The sequence below is a fragment of the Panthera pardus genome, unplaced genomic scaffold (assembly GCF_024362965.1).
Source record: "Panthera pardus isolate Hobbes unplaced genomic scaffold, ASM2436296v1 HiC_scaffold_20, whole genome shotgun sequence".
Lineage (NCBI taxonomy): Eukaryota > Metazoa > Chordata > Mammalia > Carnivora > Felidae > Panthera > Panthera pardus.
This window is the reverse complement of record NW_026526766.1, coordinates 28,963,466-28,985,644: the sequence shown is the minus strand read 5'-3', so window position 1 is coordinate 28,985,644 and position 22,179 is coordinate 28,963,466. Positions and strand designations below refer to the sequence as shown.

At 46.9% G+C, this 22,179-nt stretch overlaps 1 protein-coding gene across 12 annotated transcripts in view; it reads right to left on the bottom strand.

The window, feature by feature from the left end:
* AOPEP (aminopeptidase O (putative)) overlaps nucleotides 1-22,179 on the bottom strand; it is a 342,850-nt gene that overhangs the window by 4,763 nt on the left and 315,908 nt on the right. For 4 of the 12 annotated variants that reach the window (XM_053907863.1, XM_053907853.1, XM_053907854.1 and 1 more), the window contains 2 exons: nucleotides 18,809-18,925; nucleotides 834-920 (listed from right to left, as the gene is read on the bottom strand). In XM_053907863.1, the coding sequence (XP_053763838.1) occupies nucleotides 834-920; nucleotides 18,809-18,925 (204 nt within the window). Of the gene's footprint in view, nucleotides 1-833; nucleotides 921-7,174; nucleotides 9,768-11,770; nucleotides 11,913-18,808; nucleotides 18,926-22,179 lie in introns of those variants that run through there. The other 8 variants (XR_008424185.1, XR_008424186.1, XR_008424187.1 and 5 more) reach the window with 8 other exon arrangements.

Sequence of the window (22,179 nt, the reverse complement as noted above, 5' to 3'; positions counted from 1 at the left end):
CATTTCTCCTGGTACAAAGTCATGTACTTTTCTTTGTGGGAAGAACGAGCCCTTACTTGCCGGCTGCCCCCCATACTCAGGCCCTATCAAAAGTCCCTTTGTTTGCCCCACCCCCACTGAAGCATGGCTCCATTCTCTCAGCCCACAGTACCCGGCGGAAAGCTCGCTCACAATGGTCACGCTAAGAGCAACCAGCTGCAGGCTGCCTTCCAGCAGCTGACAGAACCCACAGAACACACATCACCATGCACGGCCGTGCGGGGCAGACGTGGGTGGTGCAGAGGACGCAAGGCAGACACCCCCCAACACGTTCATGCGCATACATGTTTCCTGCAGGCTCCTTGGAAGGTGACTGCCTTCCCCTGGTGAACAGTGAGGTGTGGCAGGGTGTGGCTGGTACAGGTATAGACCAGACTGTCCTAGCCAGGCCGGCTCTCCCTGACTAGTCTCATGTCCACGCATACTTTAAATAAGAGCCGCTAAAGACACGAACACACACCGTGACAGCTAAGCCATGGCCTGACCTGAGATTTGGGGATGCTGTGAGGTCTGCATGTGTGTCATTTAGTAATGACAGTGGTCCACAGCTGGGTCAAACCACCAAAGCTTTTAAGAGGTGTAATTCATGCTTCAGAGGGACAAAGTGGGGGGAGATGGGGAATCAGCTCCAAAATGTGTTAGGTAAGCTCCTACCTACTTCTTAAAAATCTTTGGAAAATGCTTAAGTATTTGTGATGAAAAAGATGTTAACGACCTGGGTCCCTGTGTTAGTAAATGCACTGGACAGTCAGGAGACAGCATTAAAAGAATTCCCAGGTAATTAAAAGAATTACCTGATCCTCCTGGAGGAATCTCTCCACATCTTTGTACGCTTTTGTGTATTTATGCTTTATGATGAGTTCACACCACCGATGGCGAACCTTAAGGAAGGAGAGAAAATCCAGTAAGCAACAAGCTGGTGGGTTTCCTTAGCCTATCTTAATGACAGAATTTGTATTAGCAAAAGTTACACTCTCAAGAATATTAATGATACTTCGTTCCAAATCTCATTTTAGTTTAATTTCTTTTGCAAAGAAAGGAACCATGTGCCTCACTGGAAGGCTGTCAATTTTAGGAGAGCAAAATACACGTTTTAGTTAGGTGTTTTGATGTTTTTAAGTGCAATTCTGCAAGACAAAACAGATAAATGCAAAACATAAGTGGGAAATGAAGTGCACATCCCAGCCAGGTGACTGCTCTGTCCTCCAGTGTGCCACTAGTGAAGGTTCCCTTTAAAACTGCAACTGCTTAATTTCCTGCAATAACCAATCTGGTTCAATGCTGCTGACTGTTAACAATAAACAAGGTAAATTCAGGAAGACACTGCTCTCCACATTCCCGAGAAGATGCACAGCTCACCTCTGCAGCATTTGGGGAGGGCGCCCGGGGACAGGAAGGAGAGCAGGGCACTGTGCTGCAGGTCTGTGCAGCCTGCCGCCAATGAACGAGCTAAATGTGGGCGCCGTTCAGTCCAGATCCACTTGACTAAAGGTTTACCAGAATGCACTTGCCAGGAGCTCCAGCCCCTACAGACAATATGGGGGTCTAGTCCCAGCACTAGCTAGCTCTGCTGATGCAGGCAGAGCCCCAGCCAGCTCTTGGCACTGCTGGCACATTCTTTAGCTGGAGAGTCTACCCGAATTTGGTTTTCAGAATCTAGTTGCAGGCCAATGCCTCAAAGCCCTCTCAATTATCCCTAGTGAGGAGTTCACCACTTTCTATTCCATTCCTGGCTCAACATCAGCCATACATGGAAGTGATTACAAGCACGTAACTTCCTTCCTTCCCTCTTTGTTTTCATTGTCTTTGAAAAAGGGAGACCCTGCATAGTAATCCATTTGTGGCAATGGGATAATGTAAGCAATTTCAACATTCTGACTGGGGCCCCTGTAAATTATATCATTACCCACTGTTGGCCGGATCTCTCCTTTAATCTACTATAAATAGATTTGCACACAAACAAGTAAGTATGAAGAAACAAATCTTCTGGGAAGAATCCTTCCCCTGGGCTACAGTCCTCTCCAAGACTGGGTGTTAACTCGGGGGATCTGGTGGTGCTGCTTTTTGCTTGTGGGCAGCCGAGCCCTTTGAACTTCTAAGGACAGGATGCCAGTGAATTTACATCTACGAAGGAATTTCAGAGGCGCATGGAAATGAGCTAATGGCCTCAGAGCATCACAAGAAATGGGAAGAGGTTGGACTGCACTGGTCTTGGCAATCTTTCCATCTTCCACAGAATGTTCTTTCCTATACAGCCAATAGAAATGAACAGACCATGAAGGGCACCCCCTAAAACGGTCTCACAAAAGAGACAACTGAACAGAGCTCCAAGAAGCCAGCTTGTCCCATTACAGTAATCAGAAGCCACCAGAACCACCAGACCCCTGCTCCCACACTCTGGTTCGAGTACCACAGGCTGAGCCCTGGAGAGCACCTGACCAGCACCCTTAGACGCCACCCCCTTCCCCCCCCCCCCCCCCGTTTTCTCCCTATCACGGTAACCTAAACACCTCAGATACCACTGGCCATATCTTGAGAGCTTGGTGAAAGTGGGGGCCAGCTCCCCAAGGTCAGGAGAAGGACCGGCAAGTCGGTGTGGCCTGGTGGGATGCCCCCTGGGGAAGAGCAATCCCCTCTCACACCTGCACACTGGAAGGCTTGCACCAGCTTTTGGTGGGGTGATGGAGAGCTCCGTCGGCTTTCCAAGTGCTCTGACCTGACTGCCTAGGTGTGTGTGACGTGCCCACACCATACCTCTCTGCACTCTAACACCTGGGGAGGCTATATTTTTTAGACCTGATTTTGAAATGGAGGGTTCAGCCTCTCATTTCCTCTTCCCGTGCTCTCCTCTCCCAATCTACACAGAGATAACAAGGCCTAAACAAGGGCCTATTTCCTGGCAAAGTAAGACCCGCCAGGCTGGCGGAAGGTGGGGTGGTCCCACCACACCGGGTGAAGGTCCAGGAGCCCCAAGTGAAGGCTCCTTCACACCAACATGAAGTCAGTATTGCCACTTCTCTTACTGTTAAAAAGGGTTTATTGTCACGATTAATAAGCGATCTAGTCTTCTGACCCCTGAGGGCCAACATGGCATCCAGGAAGCACAGCCCAGGCTCCCCTCCCCTCCCCTCTAAGAGCAGAAAAAACAACAAGCCTTTTCTTTACAAAAGAACTCAGTGCATCTCAATATTTCAGTGACAGGATGTTTAAAAGACATCACAGACATGCTGTGTGAGGCTAAGGGCCTGACACATTTCTTGCTTGCGCACAGGGTTTTTACCTCTCTTCGTATTTCGCTGACAAAGAAAACCCTCACTTTTTATCCCCTAAACTTGAGGACCCAATTTGCATGGCCACTTGCCACCACACGTAATGGGGTCTTGCTGAAAAGCTGGCACCAAAGTCACACCTGTCTTAATTTTTCCTAGCAATTATTTCCATAGTGGGCACTGCCAGAATAGTCCTTCTCCAGATCACTGAGAAACTTGAACAGTCCTTAACAGAGGCTGTCACATACTCGTACTAAGTTCCTGCCCCCTCTGGAAATGGGGAAAGTGAGGTTCTCCATGCTGCGGAGCCAGAGCCAGAGAATTTCAAACAGGTCTCTGAGGAGAGAGCTGTCCATCCTGTACATTTGCTCTTATTTCTAATTAATTAATTAATGGGGGTAGTGGTCACCTGGACTTTTAACTTCCTCCATGAGATGAAAAATAAACATCGTGCATGTACATGACAGTGCGGGCCCAGCAGCCCTCCCACAGCACCTGTGGCTTCTCGACTCTGCTCATTTAGTTCCAATGTTGCAGGTGCACACACACGCCAACACTGACCAGATTACACTTCAAAGAGTCACGTTTTATTACACCGCAGGTATGCTGATAGAGATGAAAACTTTTAATGACCTTTTGAACTAGACTCAAATTCACATCACTCCCAGTCCTGCCCTATAGGAAGCACCTGAAAACCCGGAGTCAGCCAACAGGTTAGCCTCAAACACTGGTCAATGTGATCAGGCCGGATGGAGAAGTAGGGGTGAGGACCACGTGGGGAGGGAAGGAAAGGCCAAGAACCTGAAGAGAATGAGAAAAAGGGACAGAGCTGCGCACGGCAGCAAAGAGGGGAGTCCCAGGGACCTTGAGTGCCCGTGCCCTCTCTCTGGCTGCCTGGGACCTAGTGTGTGTGGGAGGGTACCGGAGGCCTTGTTTCCAAGGACGTGTCTACCTCCCCACCGTTGCGTGTTCAGGATGGGTCCTGGCCCACCTCCCCTACCAGTGCCGGGACAAGCAGGCACACCCCACAACAGCCACACAGGGGTTTCCCAGCACACACACGGTGCACTTAGCAGAGCATGTGGCACGGGACTGACGGAGGATATGGAAAAAGAGAACTTAGGTTCCTGGTTCTTCCCGAAATGTCGCAATGAAGTTGTGGTAGACAGACATGCATATACGGTTGTGTGCCCACAAATACTTTGGTCCGATAAAAATTAGTCTGAAAATCTGCTTTCTAGAGTTCTGCTCAAAAGACACTCTGAACAGAAAAATGATGTGGATGCTTCAGTGCACAGGTGGGTTTTAAAACACATGCTAATCTGCACCAATGGAAATGGATTCCAGAAGTTTCCAGGTTTCCAAAGCCCCCACGAACAACGATGAGTGCACAGACATCATTGCTCTCCCCAGAGTGCCAAAACAACGTGACTGGTCCTTTGGGGTTGGGTCCAGATGGGCAGGTTTTAGAATTGGGATTTGGGGGGGGGGGGTGGACAATGAAGGGTAGGTGTGCAGAAGCAGATTCATCAGACCCACTTTTGGTGACAGAGAATGAAAACCCTCCAATAATCCACATAACTGCTCCAGGATGGTGGATCCCTGAACCTCAGCAGGGACTTCTCCAAGAGGATGGGCTGTGTCTGTGGCAACAGGCCTGAGCCTTGGGGGACGTGGTAGACATGCGGCCTGGGTGTCCAAACAGTCCCCTGCATGTGATGTGTATACATGTGGATATACGTGCACATAGACAGAAACATGGTTCTTTTCTTAATCCTTTCCCCTACTCAGGTTATTTTGTTCTTCTTTATGCTAGTTGGTACTCAATTGATTTCATGACCCACTGGGCCCTGAGTCACAGAGCCTGAGGCCCCAGGCTGGAGACCCAGGTCTGCCACTGAGCAGCTCCATCAGCTTGGCCCTGCTCCCCGGGGTGGGGGGTGGGGGTGGATGGGTTGTAAGTGTGCGTCCCCTCTGAGCTATTGTGAAAATGAGGTCACCCACTGTGAGTAGCGAAGAGTCCCATATACTGTCACTTTAGCTGGAGTGCCAGTGTCTGGCTTTTTCTACTTCAGAAGTTCTGTTATTTATTGAAATTATGAAATCTTGGGAGTATCATTTCCAAGGAAGTGTTTGTTACCTGGTGAAATGACAGAGCAAGGCACCTGTGCTGAAGGTAGAGAGGGCAGCCTGGATGGTGTGTGAGGGAAGGCAGGTGTGTGAGAGGGCTGGGCTCTCTCGGGTGGGCTGGGGAGGGGATTCAGGAGTCTGAGACTCCCCCTGGGAGAAGCAGCAGGGGCACCACCAGGGAGCGGCCGAGAGGCCCAGGGAAGCTGGCTCTTCAGTCCTGCCGGAAGTACACCGGAAGGGCCAGGCACCTGGGAGTTTCCCAAACCACCTGTGAAAACAAAACCCTCAGCTGTGCCCCAGCCCCCTGGCATTTCTGCCATTTCAAGAAAGTTATTACTACCCAAAGGGCTTGGCCAAGCTGAACTGCTTCTGGCCTGCTCCCCTGATTTCCAGCAGTGCCCAAAAATTGGCACCTGCCTCACAGGGTCATTTGTATTCCCAATCCATGTCTCAGACTCAAGGGGACAAGTCCCATGACCCAGTGGGGCCTCCCTGTGATATGACCATGACCTTTGTTAGGACGTGCTGGTGCTCCCTCTCATGTAATTATTCTCTCCTGGAAACAGCAAAGAGAGATTGCTGGAGAAGAAGCCCACCCCCCACAACCCCAATCTCTTTTCAACCTGACAATTTTCATGCATCCAGAACCAGTTTTGTATTGAACTCTGAACAAGAGTTGGCAAATTTTTCCTGTCAAGGGCCAGAGGGTGAGTGTTTCTTGGCTTTTCAAAGCCCATCTGCCATTGTACTGCCAAAGCAGCCTGGACAGTATGTAAATACATGGTGTGAGATCTGCTATCTTCAGATAAAGCTTTATTTACAAAAACAGGGTGGGCTGAGTTGGCATGGCTACATGCTACAGACTGGTCACCTGCTCTAGGACGGAAGGAAGCCCAAACCCCAGGCCCCTGGAGTGAGGAAAGGTCTGAGTGTGCTGGTAAAATGTTCAACCTCCAAATCTACCTGTACCATGTCACAGAACACAGAGCTGGGAGGTCCTCGTGAGCTGGCTCAGGCCTGCTTCAGCCCGGTCCTGCCCGGAAATCTAGGATGTTCCTGAATGTGGGGCTTCTGAGTCCCATTTTGCCTGAGTTAAACTCCTTCTGAAATAGAGCGTCTCTTGAGCCGGTGGGCCCAGCACAAACATGGATGGTTAGGCATCACGCATGGGTGAGTGACCGGACACTGAGGAAATGAGGTCTTTAGGAAGAGTGACCCCCTCAACCAGCTCGCTCATCTCCCCACACTGCCGGGGCTCCCCTCTGTGAATCACCACACACCCCAGATCCCATGCTTGCTAACGCTTCACAATTCCCAAGGCTCTTTTACAGCTTTTACCTAATTTTCTTTCTTTTCTTACTTCAATTTGAGTGTTTTCCATGAAGCTAATTTCAAAGAACAAAAAACTCTTCTATGGGAATGCTCCCTGACAGCCTGCTTACTATCTAACAGACTAATTTTCTGAAGTGATTTTTAAACTTTTCTTAAACGTAGTTTTTCTAACTTTTATTAAAAGTGTACTCTGGGGCACCTGGGTGACTCAGTTGAGTGTCTGACTTGATTTCAGCTCAGCTCATGATCTCACGGTTCTTGGGATTGAGCCCTGTGTCGGGCTCTGTGCTGACAGTAGGAGCCTGCTTGGGATTCTCGCTCTCTGCCCTCTCTGCGCCTCTTGCACGTGCATGTTCTTCTCTCTCCCTCTCTCTCTCAAAAAAAAAAAAAAAGGTGTACTCTGGAACCTCCTAAAGACCAGTTTGAGAAAAGAATTTAAGTGGTTCTTCAAGCAGTCTGAACCTCTGTGTCTGGTAGGAAACACCTTTAAATTAAACAGTAAACTCTGTGGGGCCTTGCAGGCAGAGTTTGAAAAACAGAGTCTCACAGAGGAGTTACTGTGCCTGAAAAATAAATGGAATCACACAGAATGAGCAGAGACTGCTGTATATGTAAGAGATTAGTTCCAGTAACTTGGCTAATACCCTTAGACTTGGCTCTGATAGCCACTGTGTCACCAACACCATACATCAGTCAAGGTGAGAGAGTGAGTCAACCATGTTGCTTCTGTTGCTGTGGTTTGGGAGCCAGGGTTTGGTTTGATGCACGTCAACATCCAAGCCTGAGCAGGCACCTATGGCTCCTGTAGGAAGCTGCTTCCCTTGCTTTATCTTTAAATGTTTAAAAATTATAAACACATTAAGTTTGCACAAATGGAGAACCCAATGAACATGAAATTCTAGCCATTCAGCCAAATTCATTTCTGATCTTAACAGCAGCATTCAACATGGATATAGTATTCTGCATTTCTCCTTTTCCCTACCTGCCGCTGTTGGGTTTGCTCGCTGAGTGCAGCCCGCACACCATCACTTAAAAACAACGGCAGGGAATGCTCCCCTGCTAATGTAAAGTCTCAGTGTGTCCCAGAAAGTCCCAAAGTATGTTAAGAGACTATGGCTTTTTAACAAGCAGGCTGTGAGGGGCCAGCACACAGGAGGGGAGGGGACAAGGACTTCTGCTGTGACACTAGACGGCCCTGCTGTGGTCCCACTCTTCCCAGCACACCTGTTTGCTCTTTGGATCTTGTACATGTGCATCCCTGACCTTGCCTCTGTGGCCCAAGTTCATCAGCACTCCACCACCACTGGCCACTCGGTGTTGTGCCTCATGGAACAGGTTGCGTCTCCTTGTTTGCCTGTGCAGTGTACAAGCTCAGTGAGAGCAGGGGCCTGGGTGCCTTCAGGTCATCTTTAGATGACCTCATCTCAGTGCCTGGCACACAGTACACGCTTGATAAACCGTTCTGAATGAATGAATCACTATTAAAGACTCAAATGCTTCCCAGCGACTTTGGAATTATAAGGCGCAGTTGGAAGCTGTAAAACGCTGTGAAGAATACCACCCATCCTATTTATGACAGGAAGTACTCCCCTTTCTTCTCAGTCCTTTTGATTTCAAAATTGACTGTTAAAGGGGAAAAAGTCTGTCTGGGGAACATGATCTGGGAAGCCCATTAAACCTCATTTAGAGTTCCATTTTATATCTGTAAACAGAAAGACCAAGGCCCATGGCTTTTGGGAGTTAATAAGTCTAACACAGCAATAAATGAAACTACTTTTTCCATTTGTGTCTGAAATTAGATTTAACTTTGCTTTAAAGTGGCTTCACGGCTGGTGACGGAGGCCTGCCCAGCAGCGCAACGGCAGGAAAGCCTCTGCAGCGACTCCGGGACAGACGGCATCTTCGACCAGCGTTCTGTTTGGGGCCGGACACACCTCGTCCGCTCTCCCTCATGAGGAAACATGGAAGATCCTTCAGCCGTGTGGCCCTCACATCAAGACCCCTAGCACTTCTCCTTTTCTCTTGAAGTCTTTACCCGATTTTTTGAAACAAAAAGGAATGAAAAGTTTCTGCACTTGACGTCACGAAGCCAGGTGGGCAGATCCCTCTGCCCAGGGTAAAGGCAACATGGGAGGCCTCAGAGGCTCTCAGCAATTTCTCGGGGCTCCTACCAACCATCCGTCACGCCTACCAACCATCCGTCACGCTCTGGTTATGTAAAACCGGTCATAACTGGTTACAGCCAAATACAACTCATGCTGAGGCAACTTGCAAAACAGAGATCCTTCAGACGGCTGTGGGGACCCCCACACTGGACACGTCCACAGAGAGTGACAGGGAGGATAAATGTATGACAGACATCAAGGATTATAAAGGAGGCAGCCCTATTCAGAGTTCTCTCGGGCAAGTTCTAACCCTTCTTGCTTCTCCTGTGGATATACTATTTGCTTTAATGAGTAAATTATTATATTATTTATATAACATATAAATAATAAACATACACATAAATAATATATAAATGATAAATATTTTATATTTATGTATTATAAATTATATTATTTCTCAGAGCTGTTATTAAAAACAACTCAAGAGCCCAACTGGGGAAGGCTGTTTCAGCAAAGGGCACTACTATGGGGTCTCTTCTTTTTAAAAAAATTTTTTTTTACATTTATTTGTTTTTGAGAAACAGAGTGAGACAAAGGGTGAATGGGGGAGGGGCAGAGAGAGAAGAAGACACAGAATCCAGAGCAAGGCTCCAGGCTCTGAGCAAGCAGTCAGCACAGAGCCTGATGTGGGGCTCGAACCCACCAACTGTGAGATCATGACCTGAGCCGAAGTCAGAAGCTCAACTGACTGAGCCACCCAGGTGCCCCCAGGATCTCTTCTTGAGGGAACTACCTGGTGTCCTGACAGCAGGGCTGGGGCAGGGCCGGCTCTGGCCTACTGCTTCCCGGATGGCAGGCTCCGCCTGTGCTCAGCACGGTGGGCTGCTTCTCCCTACAGAGGGGCGAGACGGTTGGTCTACCGAACATGGGTCCACGTGGTTCAAGGCTGCAGTGCAGCAACATGCAAAGTAGCTTAGAAGAACCAGTTACAATGCCACCCCATAAGGTTTAGCTGATCTTTAAATTTCTCTCTCTCTCTCTCTCTCTCTCTCTCTCTCTCTCACACACACACACACACACACACACACACACACACACAAAACACATGCCATCATTTGCATATAAACGAGGACTCTTAAATTTTTAAACAATTTAAATCCAGTATCATCTTCTCTTTGCCATCAGGTACGGGCACAAACATTCGCACGTGAGAGGCACACGCTGCCAGGAAACTGTGTGGGGTCCACAGAACACTGCCCCCTGCCTGCAGCAGCTGTCCTGGGGAAGGCTCCCTGCACACCCCTGAGAGAGGCTGTGTTCTGTGTGTGGTGCATAGGTACTGACAGCTCAAAGGCTACTAACCCAACCTCAACTCCTGATGTGCCATGGAACTAGAGAGCAAGGAAAGTGTCCAGGCAAGGCACTGGAGGGAAGAAAAGCGATCTGGAAAGTGGCAAAAGTGAGTCCTCTATTTTAGGGCACTTATGGGACACTTTATGTGTGAACATGGCTCATTTTATAGTTGTGGGGGAAAAAAAGGGCAGTGTTCACAGACAATACAGTGCTTTTTTGGTGTGGATTTCAGCACAGAAATACAAAAATATGTAAACTACTGGAGGTATAAAGAGCCCAGAAGAACGAACAAAACCCCCCAGTGATTTCACTCATGAGCCCTTTAAAGACAAAATCGACATGAGCTGTAGCTGGGTTTTGGGCTCTACCAAAAGAGCATTAGGGCAATGTTATCTGTAACCCCAGAAAATGTGTTAATCTCTGCATCTTGCTGAGAAAATCTGTACAGATTGGGGGTGGAGAGGTACATAGCAAGATTAGATGATGCTCCTTAAAGTTTCCATACCACAAGACCTGCTGCTGAGCACCAAATGGCCAAAAACAAAGAACAGGAAGAGACCAGGAACTTTTCTAATCAAGTCTGGCTGAGCCTATGGCTAACCACCCCTCTATTAAATGTTCCTTTCCTTTTTGTTGTATTTACAGATAAATTATAAATAGTATGAACTGATGTTAAGTGTTTATTTAAATGGTCCTTAGAAGAAAAACTGAGACTATGCCATTAAGTGGCTCACTTTTTCCTTTATCTTCATCATTTAACACATATTTCAGCAGCCCCAACATACTGTAACAATTCAAGGTAAATAAAACACAATCCCTGCCTTCAGAAACAAAGAGGAATATTCATCTAAAAAATAAAAGTCTTTTAACTCTGTCACTGTAGATCACTTTTTGAAAAGTTCCTTTATCACACTATAGCAGGGGAAACTAGTCATTGCAAGATTTCCCCAGGAAAATTCTAGAGGCACTGAACTGAATAATCAAGAAAACTCCAAGAAAGACCTAGAGAGATCTTCCTGACTTGGAAGGAAATATTCTAAAACATTGTTTCATAAACCAAATACAACAAAGAAAAAAATATAACTAAAGAATCATATAAGAGCTCTGTTCTTTCCCACATCATAAAAGGCCCAAAGTTTAAAGACAGGTATATATCTAAAGCAGCTAAAGAAAATTACCTTGATCTCTTTTTTCAACTTGTACCCCACCCAGCTCTGAAAACTAGAAAAGGAAATATGATGCTGTGTCAAAGGGGCAGCTGAGCGTCCCCCACAAGCACAGTCTTGGCTTTTTAAAAAGTGGGTATTATTTCACACTATTTATAGCTCACATCCTAAAGTTTGGGTTCATTAGCAGTTGACCTCTTGATTTGCAACCTGAGCTTAACCACATCAAAGGGGCCACCAAGCCAGACCCCTTGTCCCTGCAAAAAAACTATGACAAAAAGCCCAATGCTGGATATGGCAGATGCCAACCTGCCTTTCTGGAAGCTCCCGCCCCATATCTTACCCTGGTAAACCATCTCACTAATTATTACCACACCATTCTCACTCTCCATAATGGTCTCTCTTTCACGTTTAATCCCAAAACTGCCTCGTGGGTCTCTGGGCCAGGATGGTGCCTCTTGACAATGCTGGTTGAGGACCTGGAGACGTCCTGGGGTACGTGTACAGCAGAGCAGCCTCTGGGAGGGAGGGAGGGAAGGAAGGGTGTCACTGCAGGCGGGGGTGGGGCATGCTGAGCCCCGGCACTGGTCCTGCCCAGTGTCCCTGCACCATGCAGCTCTCACACGGCACCAGGACTACGGGGCCAGATGTCAGCAAGGCCACAGCATCTGCCTTCGTGCTGCTTAGATTGTGCGTGGAGCCAGAGCAGAAGGAGGCATGGAGTTCAGTGGACTGCATTTTAACAAATGCAACTGACAGAGCAGCCTGAAGCGGCAACAAGACCTAAGTGATCACATCTAATCTCTCCTCTAAACTGTTTTGTGTGGAAAACAAAATAGGAGTGCTTTATTTATTTTGTAGCTGGAATACTGTGGGAAAGCAAGCAGCCTAGGAAAGGGGTACTGGGAGCTCTGCACGACAGGGAACAGACAGGAACACCCTGCAGAAGATGGTAACTTTGAATGGAAGGAATGTTAGCATTAAAAGGAATGGGCAGAGTCACAACTATGGATCAATTTCAGAATTGAGAGATATAACACCTTACACTAAACTTTTATTCTCTGCCCTTTTATAACATGTCAAGGTCTCCGAACCATGAAATTCTCTCAATTCATAGAAACTATGTTTTGGGCCCAAACGAAATCAGAAATGGGCACCAGAGCTGTCAGACCCTTGCATTCCTGGAATTATCCTGCCTACCTCTGGACTTCAAAGAGAGCCTGTCCTGTTTTCTGTTCAAGCAAACGAAAAATTCTCTTAGTAACGATGTATGCAAATACATGCCCTCCCTGCATAGGCAAAGCCCACCGTGGGAGAGGGTTCAAGGGCTCTTCAGCGGGAAAGAGAGGAAAGGCAGCGGTGTGGGAAAGGCGTGCAAGGTTGGATGTTTTCCCATTTGCAATCAACCTTGAACGTGTCCTTTTCGGAGCAGAGCCCACGGATGCTGGCAGGGCTTTTTCTGCACACTAGTGGTAAAACAGGTTTGCCCTTCTTTGCTAATCTGTTTCCTCGGCTTTATTTGCTACTACCACTTTAGTCATAAGTTCCTTCTTTTTCTTCCCTGTAAGAGATTTTGTTTTCACCTCTCCCAAGGTTACGCTGTTTGGAGCCTCGTGAGGACGATGACTCAGGATGGCCCTTACATGTTGTTAACGATCTTTCTAGCTCCTCCATGTTGCGTTGTAACCACTCATCAGACGCTTTATTAGATGAGAGGAAAAAAATGCCTTTTGTGAATCAGTTGGGGCTATAGAGATGGGGTTCTTAAATGGGGTGACTCTGCCCCCCAGAAGACACTTGGGTATGTCTGGAGACATTTCTGACTGCCAGATCAGGGGTGCGTGGGCAGCACTCCTGGTAGCATGTGAAGGCCAAGGATGCTAAAGTTCCTGCAATGCCCAGGCCACCCCACCACAGTCCAGAAGGTTGGCAAACTGTGATTCAGAGCCAGTTCTCCCCGGCATCGTACCCCACAAGCCCACCACACCCCCAGATCAAGAATTCTGTGACCAGATGCTTAGGGGCTCCCAGCAGTTAGGTAGCCTATGCTTCTTTTCTCTCTTTCTCCCTGACAGATTAAAGGAAGGAGAGAATACAAAGGTTGTCCAAGCTAAATAACATAACTTGACCATTTCACAACAAATGAGAGACTGTGAGTCTTACATGAACACACATTACGTTAAAGCCATGGATGCTCACAGACGTTTTCTCACAGCATGTTGTTGATGGTCCCATGAAGAAGGGGTTCATGGCTCTACTTTAATCCTGAGAAGGTGGAGGCACAGGATCGTCGTCCACAGTCCGCAGGGCGGAAGCAGGGGAGCTGGTGAGGACCCCGACATCATCTCATCCAGCATTTTTCAAACTGTGGCTGGCACCCATTTGGTGGGTCATAAACTAAGTTTACTGCATCACAATGCACGTTTTAAAAGAAAGCAAAATAGGAAATTATAATAGACAATGTAAGAGTAAAACCGGTTTTGTGAAACTCTTTTTGCCAGTTGGCTGTGGTCATTCAAGCTGGAACACCTGAAGTCTGGTCCCGGCAACAACTGTGCGGACACGAAGACGGGACCCAGCAGGGGGACGACTTGGCTGTGGTCAGCAGCCTCTTGGGGGCCTGGCACTTGAGTGTAGCTCGTTCCTAAGTCAGTGTCTTGGCCAGTACCAGATGCTCTGCGGGGGTGTTAAGAGGAGATCATGGCATGGAGAGTGGCTCCTGAGGTCAGGAACAGGCGCCATCCTTCCCTTCGTGTGGCCAGTCATGGGAGCACATCCAGGGAGACTGAGGGCTGGCGCCCAGCTGTCCCATTCCAACTTAACCCAGGAGACCTCTCCTTTCAGCCTTCAGTACTTCCCCAAACGCAATGATGGGGGGAGCTGATGCTGGTCATGGCCTCTCCCAAGAATTAATTTTCTGGCTCAATCTACCAACTGAAGCACCAGGACAGGGCATGACACCTTGGAGACCTTTCTAACGTCCCCCACTCTTACCTAAGACACATAAGATACTGAGTTGCTGATTCTGAATTTCCTGAAAGTTCATCGGAGGTGTGCCCCTAATTTTGAAGTGCTTGGCTGTAGTCTGTAGGAAGAAGTTAACTTTGTGGCGCCTGGGTGGCTCAGTCGGTTGGGTGTCCAACTTCGGCTCAGGTCATGACCTCATAGCTCGTGGGTTCGAGCCCCGCGTCAGGCTCTGTGCTGACAGCTCAGAGCCTGGAGCCTGCTTCAGATTCTGTGCCTCCCTCTGTCTCTGCCCCTAACCCACTTACATTCTGTCTCTGTCTCTCTCAAAAATAAATAAACAATAAAAATTTTTTTTAAAAAAACCAAAACACTTGTTTAGAAAGAAGTTAACTTCCAGGTCAGTTGTGGGGCTCTTGGGGAGAAAGGTCCCAGAGCCACCTTGCGTGGACCCTCACCTCACTACCACAGCAGCTATTTTTACACTTTTGAGAGACCTGCTAAAGAGGGCAGGAAAGTCCTCACTTAGAAAGGAACTTAGAAAAAGATCTTTTGTTTCAAGAATCAGTTAAAACTTGTATTTGTAAACTTCCATAGCTCTTTATTTGGGCCAATACGGTCAAAAAGTGTAGACATCATATTTCTGTGAACTAAATTTTCCCTCAGCTCATTTTCCATCTTGGTTAAAGCAGCCCCACAATAAGGTTAGTAGTTTCGGTAGCTAAGGATGTAAAAGATGAGTGACCCTTGTACTCAACGATACTTTCCAGGCTAAGGAAGGCAAACATTCCCCCACCACCAGTGCCCGTTTCAGATGATGGCAACGAGAGTGGGCAGGCAAGGCACAAAGTGGCCTAGGAGGACACCCAGGACTGCCCAGCTTCCAATCGCATTTGTGCTCCGGCGCTCTTCTTGTAAGGCTGGGAGCAGACCCGTGTATTCACGCCACAGGTGACCCGGGCACAGGGAAGTCAGAAGGCCGACACCCACCAATCTGACACACCAACACCCTGGTGAGCAGACGGCACCATGCTCGGAAACCCTGACACACAGAGCAGACGTTCTACCACAGCTGACACACAGAAGCTGCACAACAGGCACCGACACTGAGCTACCTGGAGAGAACAATGAGACACAGACTTCCTCGTGGGCCTGCACTAGGCTGTCCACACACAGGGAAGGAAGGAGGGAGGGGCCAAGGAGGGTGACAGCGAAGAAGCTGAAGCAGCTACTGAACAGAGGGGCCCCATTCGCGGCAAGACAGGTGCCTTAAATAGGTGAGAATCTTCTGGTGGGATGCATCAAGGACGTGCTGTTCTGCCAAAAAAGGAGGGCTGCAGTGATCAGGGGCATGAACAGCTGAAGACCCCACGCCGCAAGCTGTGGAAACACTGTAGCAGCAAAGCCCAGGGAAGTGGGCTCCCCTGTCCAAGACGACTTTACACATACGCTTTCAGGAAAAAGTCCTGTTCAAGAATAAGGGGAGACACCTTGGAAACATGGGGGATGACACTCCCTGCTGTGGGCCATAGAGCCCGGCCGTTCCTGGGGCTCAAGTCTTGATCCCAAGGTCACAGCACCCTGAACAAGGATCACGGGGCTTTAGCCTACACTGCTCCCGGGGAAGCCCATCCAGAACCCTTTCCCACAGGTGTGCTCCACACACAGCCTGCCACACTCAAGTTCCGCCAGCTTTCCACCGACTGCTATTTACTTCATGTTTAAAAGCCCCGATAACAACCAAAGAGGACTATCCTTATTTATCTAGGTCAAGGAGAAACACTGAGAATAAAGTCAGAATCCTCAAGCCCTTCCAACCAAATAACAATTCTTTCTCCCATGAAATGTTCTGTCATTTAAAATAAAGGCAGATGGTTATTCAACTAAATTCCTGCTAATCAATGTCACAAGAAATCACACTTAACTAATGAAGTTTCTAGAAAACACCCTGGTTGGCCAAAATCCTGTTGCTTTTCTGGTTCTGAGTGACATTTCAAGGAAACTTCACAGTGAGACAAGCTGTCAGCATAACCAACTACATGCCAGGACCTCAGAGAACCTGGGGAGGGGGCGAGGCGAGGGCACATTGTTAGAAAAAAATCCCAACCGCGCACCACGGCCCCAAGGCCCTCCTTGATCTGGCCCCTGCCCACCCCTGACCTCAGCCCTGCAGGCCCTAGCACAGGGGTCAACAAACTCCGGATAAGGCAGGCCAGATCAGCCTGCAGCTAGGAGCGGTGTGTATGCTTTTAAATGGCTTTTTAAAAGAACAACAACAAAAAGAGTATCTTGGGACATGTGATAATTATATGAAATTCAAGCTTCAGGGTCCACAAAAAGTTTTAGCCGTGCACGGCACATGTTTGCTTACATGCCATCTACGGCAGCTTTTGGACTACAACAGCAAAGTTGAACAGCTGCAAGAGAAAGCGTATGGCCTGAAATATTGAATATCTACTTTACAGAAAAAGTTTGCTGACCCCTATCCTAGCACATGCCGAGTTCACACCTTTGTACTTGTGGTCACCCCTGTATAGAAATCACCCCTGGCCCTTGGGCTTGATATGGCCAGTTCCTTCTTGTCCTTAGGTCCTGGCTCAAATGTCACTTTCTCTGCGTGGCCTTTCTGGAGTACTCTATCTAGAGACACCTAGCCCGGCTTCATCCTGTGTATCTCTTGCATAGTTCTGACCTGAAATGGTCTTATTCATTTACTTATGAGCTGTCTTTCCAGAAGACTATAAACTTCCTAACGGTGACCCTCGCTGCTCATGACCACTGCTGTTACCCTAGTGCCTGGCAGAGCTAAGTATCTGCAAAGAGCAACAGGGACGGTACTAGTTATACAAACGGACTAAAGCAGGCTTCAGGCCCCAGACTCTCGCCAACAGAGACCCAAGCTGGAAAGCCTGCCCTGGCTTCAGGTATCCTGGTTTATAAGTTTTGTGAGATATTGTAAGTAACCAAATTAAACCTGTCCTACTTCTCATAGGTTTAAGAGGTTACAGGTAACAACTTCGTTGAGCTGTAAGTGAAGAACACGATGTGTTTTATGCCAAAAGGAAGGGGGAAAACAGGGTCTCCCACCTCCTGGCTTCTGGGCAGAGAGTGACAGGTGCCCGGCGCCTGCTGTGATCCGCCTGCCCTCGCCTTGGCCGCTGCCGGTCACAGAGGCCTGGCATTTCAGCAGCATTCAGCTCTGATTAAAACATAACCTCATGCCTATAAATAAAAACGTTTTTTAAATACTAATTAAAAATAACACGCTGGCATTTGGAAACTCCCATAAACAAAAATATAAGAGTTGAAATAAACAGCAACCGCTGCACGTGTGATCTGTGCTCAGGTGGGTAAAAAGCTACATGGGTCTTCTCTGGAGTTTTCCATTAATTCTCGAATTTATGGGGCTTAAAATGCATAACAATGTCCATCTTACCTTTTAATCTAATAATGAGTGGGCTTTTCTCAATTTACTCCATTTTAATGACTGTAATTAGTTTTAATAATATTTTATTTAACCCAACGTACCAAAATATCATTTTGACATTGTATAAAACAGTAAGAAATTATTAATAAGATAATTTGCTTTTTTACACACTACGTCTTCAACATCCAGGGTGCATCTCACGCTCTCAGCACGTCCAGTTCACGACAGCCATGTATCCATTACTCAAGAGCCACATGTGACTGAAGGCTGCCACGCTGGACCGGACGGTTTTTAAATGTTCAGTTATTTCAACCAGACACAAACCAGACTTACTTGTATTTTAAGGGTTTTACATAAAAGAGCTTTTCTCGTTTTGATTGTGTGCTTGTTTTTTTCTTCAGATGACTTACTACAATAACTATTTACTATTTTATATATAAAAACTCCTGGAATTCACCTTAGGATTCACACTGCATTCTTCACAATAAGCTAGAAGATATTATGAACCACATCATATTGCTTTCCACAAGCATCCAGTTTTGCTTTTCAAACCATGGCTGTTAGATTTAGTTTTCATTTCCTTCACACATGGCTCCTTTCCTGTCCTAACTGAACACAACTGAGAAGCTGTGGCACATCTGAGCCAAGTTTCCTCAAACGTGCTGCAGGAGGGCGCACATCGTGCACAAAATGACCGCCTGAGTTATAATTCAGAAACACCGCACCCTGTCTGCTCATTCCTTTAGGAAACTTATTCCATCCTCATGATCTGAGAAGTAAAAAGGGAAAAATTAGGATGGCAAGATACTCTGGTGAAATGAGGAGCAGAGGCCCCCTGCTGGAGCAAACACAACCAGGGGAACAGCTTACGCTCGGCTCCAAGTACCTGCTCTTCATCATAACCACACAGCAAGGATGCTGCTGATGGAAACAGCAGCTTTAGCAGCATGGGGGCGATGGGACTACCTGTCTTCCCCAACAGCGAGGGCCCAGCGTCTAAGCTCCAAGAGCGCTCCTGGTTACCTCTGCATCCTGCTGGGTGAGGCGATATGCCCTTTCAAGGCTTTGAAGAGTCCGGGGGTTCAAAGTCTTCTGCTCCAAGAGATGCTCCAGAAGTAAGACAAGCTGGTCTGGAAGGAGCTAAAGGCAAAACCAAAAAGCTTGTGAAAAGACTACAAACTTGACCTTGGTAAAAGCTCAGGGCTTACACTGTGTTCCCAAAGACACTACATTCCGGGGCCTGATTAAGCCCTATTCTCCATGGCTTTTCATGTCAGTTCTATATTTAGAGCAGATCAAAAGATCTGGTGTTTATCTTTTTATTTTTAGGTTGTACAATGTGATTTTTTTTAAAGGTGTGCAACATGACAATTTAATATACATATACACTCTGAAATGACAAAAACTGTACTTATCTTAATAAAACAATATCATGGTTTATTAAACCTCTTTCTTTTTGGCATATGCCAAAAAATGCCATTTAACCTAGGTAAAGATTCAAGAAGCCATTTGATATTAAAAAGCAGCTTTCAGATTTCCTTTGTTATCACCTAAACATTGCAAATGCACACCAAGAAATAAAAAGCACATAATGGAGAACCATATCTCACAATCCTCCATTATAAAAGTTGTAAGTTTATTATTCCATCAAAATTTTAAAATGATTGTACACGTGATTTTATACATGTATGTATGTACATATGTATGTATCATCACACACACATACACACACACAACACACACAAGGTCACCCTTATTCCTGAGTTTTTCATAAGGATGGGTCAAAAGAATGGTGTTTAATACTTAAAGGCAAGGAAAGAATGTTTTTATACAACATAAAAGCAACAAAAACTAATTTGTGAGCAAACGATATTTGTGAAATCCAAGGAAAAATGTCTTTATTCACAACTGAACTGCACGCAATGCCTAGATCAGCCTCTATCAAAGAGCAGCACTCAAACAAAGGAGGAAAAAATTAATCTCAGGTACATCTTATAGGAACTGAAAAATATCCATTCTAAAGTCAAGGTTTTAAAACTATTATGAATTCCATTATTCTCCACATTAAGATGCCCTCCCTCCTTGCTTGCACCCAGATAATCCCTGTCAGCAAACTCGATCTTCTCGGTGTGCAAGTCAATTCTAGATCAACAGCATGTTCATACCACCACCTGGATGTTAATCCCCACTTTCTGTTACTTTAGAAGAAAATTTAAAAATCATTGGCTTCTCTAGCTACCTTTCTGCCTTTTTGTCTCCAAGTGGCACTCCGCCCTACCCTCACTCCCAAACACCACATACACTTGTCCAAAATGTATGGGGAGGAACATCAAGCAGCCTGCAAGCATAACATTCACCAGGCAATTCCACAAGGAAAGCATTTCTTGTATTTTCTCACTATGCCCTTCTAAGTGATAATAAAACTCCCACTTTTCCTACAGATAGACACAGAAGCACATCACTTGATTCCTTGGCATTTGTATTTTATAGCAGCACTTCATCTACCTTAGAGTCATGCTGTGGATCCTCTCTCAGGCTGACAGGATCAGAACAAGGTGCCTTCAGCAAGAATAGAGGGTTACAACCAGCACTGACCTGTGAGGTCCTGTAGGAAGACTCAAAGAATAGCTAACACTTCATTTTCTTTCATTATTAAGTCATGTGCCTTTAAGATGTTCTAAGGGATCAAATCACTACGTAACAACAAAAAGTAAAAACGCCAGTTTTTCATTTTTTATAGTTTCAGACACGAGACTTTTATATTTTCAAAAAATTTGTTTCTAAAACAGCCCAAATCCAGGACCACCAGCCTCTAGGGAGCCTCCTCACCCACCAGTTCACACCACGAGCAATCTCCTTAGGCCCTGCATGTACCCAGGCTCTGTCAGCCCTCCTTCCCACCCACAGCATGCTGCAGCTCCCTCTCTGGATCCTTCCTTCCCCATTCTAAGAAGGGCTCTTCTCTAGTGGAGGCTAATCCTTCAGCACTGGCCATGAGTACAACCCCTCACGGCACCTTAGGTCAACTCCTCAATTGTCCTCCTGCATTTGAACCCTCTTCAGAGAGCTGGCCTTTCTGCCCCATCAGGGTTCCCACCCCCTCACTACTTTCCTTTACAAAGTGTGCCCCAGTGGCCCCCACCTGGCGGTGACCTAGCCTAGCATCTGACTCTGTGGGGGCTGTGGAGGGGAGAGCCCCAGACTGACTGAGGGGCCCATCCAGCCCTACACTCCTTCCCCCCAAAAGGCACTCTCAAAACTGGTCCACAGCACTTCCACAGCTAGCCAACACCAGGAGCGATGGCTTCGTGTCGAGGCCACTCTGGATACAGGAAGAGGGCTTCTGGGGAGGGGCCCACCTGATACAGCATAGAACACTACTCATCAGCTGGGGGTGTGGGACTTGTTCGCTAACTAAATACAGCAGAAACTAGCCCTGCCAATTTGCAGAGTTACAGGGAAGGAAAGAGCAAGAAGGAAAGCATCTCCTTATTATGTGCACACACGTACAAAGACGCCTATTGTTACAACTCAAGTCTGGGATTTGGTTTAAAGTACAGAGACCCAGGGAGGAAAAAACCATTGAGTAAGACGAGTCGCTTGGTCCTTAACTTACCCCCAACTGGGTTTAACCAACAAACACAACTCCAATTTACAAATGAAGAATTACTAACGTGAATCTATCAAGATACCTGGATTCACACTTTTATATCTCTTGCAGTTTTCTTCTGAGCAGAAAGGTCACACATCCACACAGAAACAAAACCACAAGGATCAGTGAAAGCTTTTGTCCTCTCCAAATTTTCCTCAATGGAAAAATACTTAAAGCCAAGCCCCCTGCTTTAAGACAGACGTTAGAGATGGATTAGGGAGAGGTGTGTGTGTGTGTGTGTGTGTGTGTGTGTGTGTGTGTGAAACCTTCAGGGCTCTCTAATACGTTTCATTTCCTCTAACTGGGGCGAGGCACAGAGCAAGCTGCACACCCCGCCAGGGAGCGCCCCCTGCCCCTGGCCCCTACTGATGAGAGAGCCGGCAACGAGGGCCCACACAGAGACTTGAGACCATTCCTAACACAGGGAGATCTGCGAGTCCTACGCTTCGGGATGGACTCTTCTAGATGACTCTCTCTTAGTAAACAACCTGTAGCCGTCTGGCTTTCAGCTGCAGCTCTTCTAATTCACCAGGAAAACTGTAGTTTCTAAACAATGGGAAAACTAGAGAAAATCAGTAATCAAATGCTACTTTAGTACACAGACAATAAAACTGATCAAAGGTCTTTCATTCACAAGTAAACGTGACATAATTTTTTTACATGACATTACAGACCTTGAAGCGACGATATTAAAGCAAAGATGTGGTAAGTTGTTCACTTTAATACAGCACATTTCCCATTG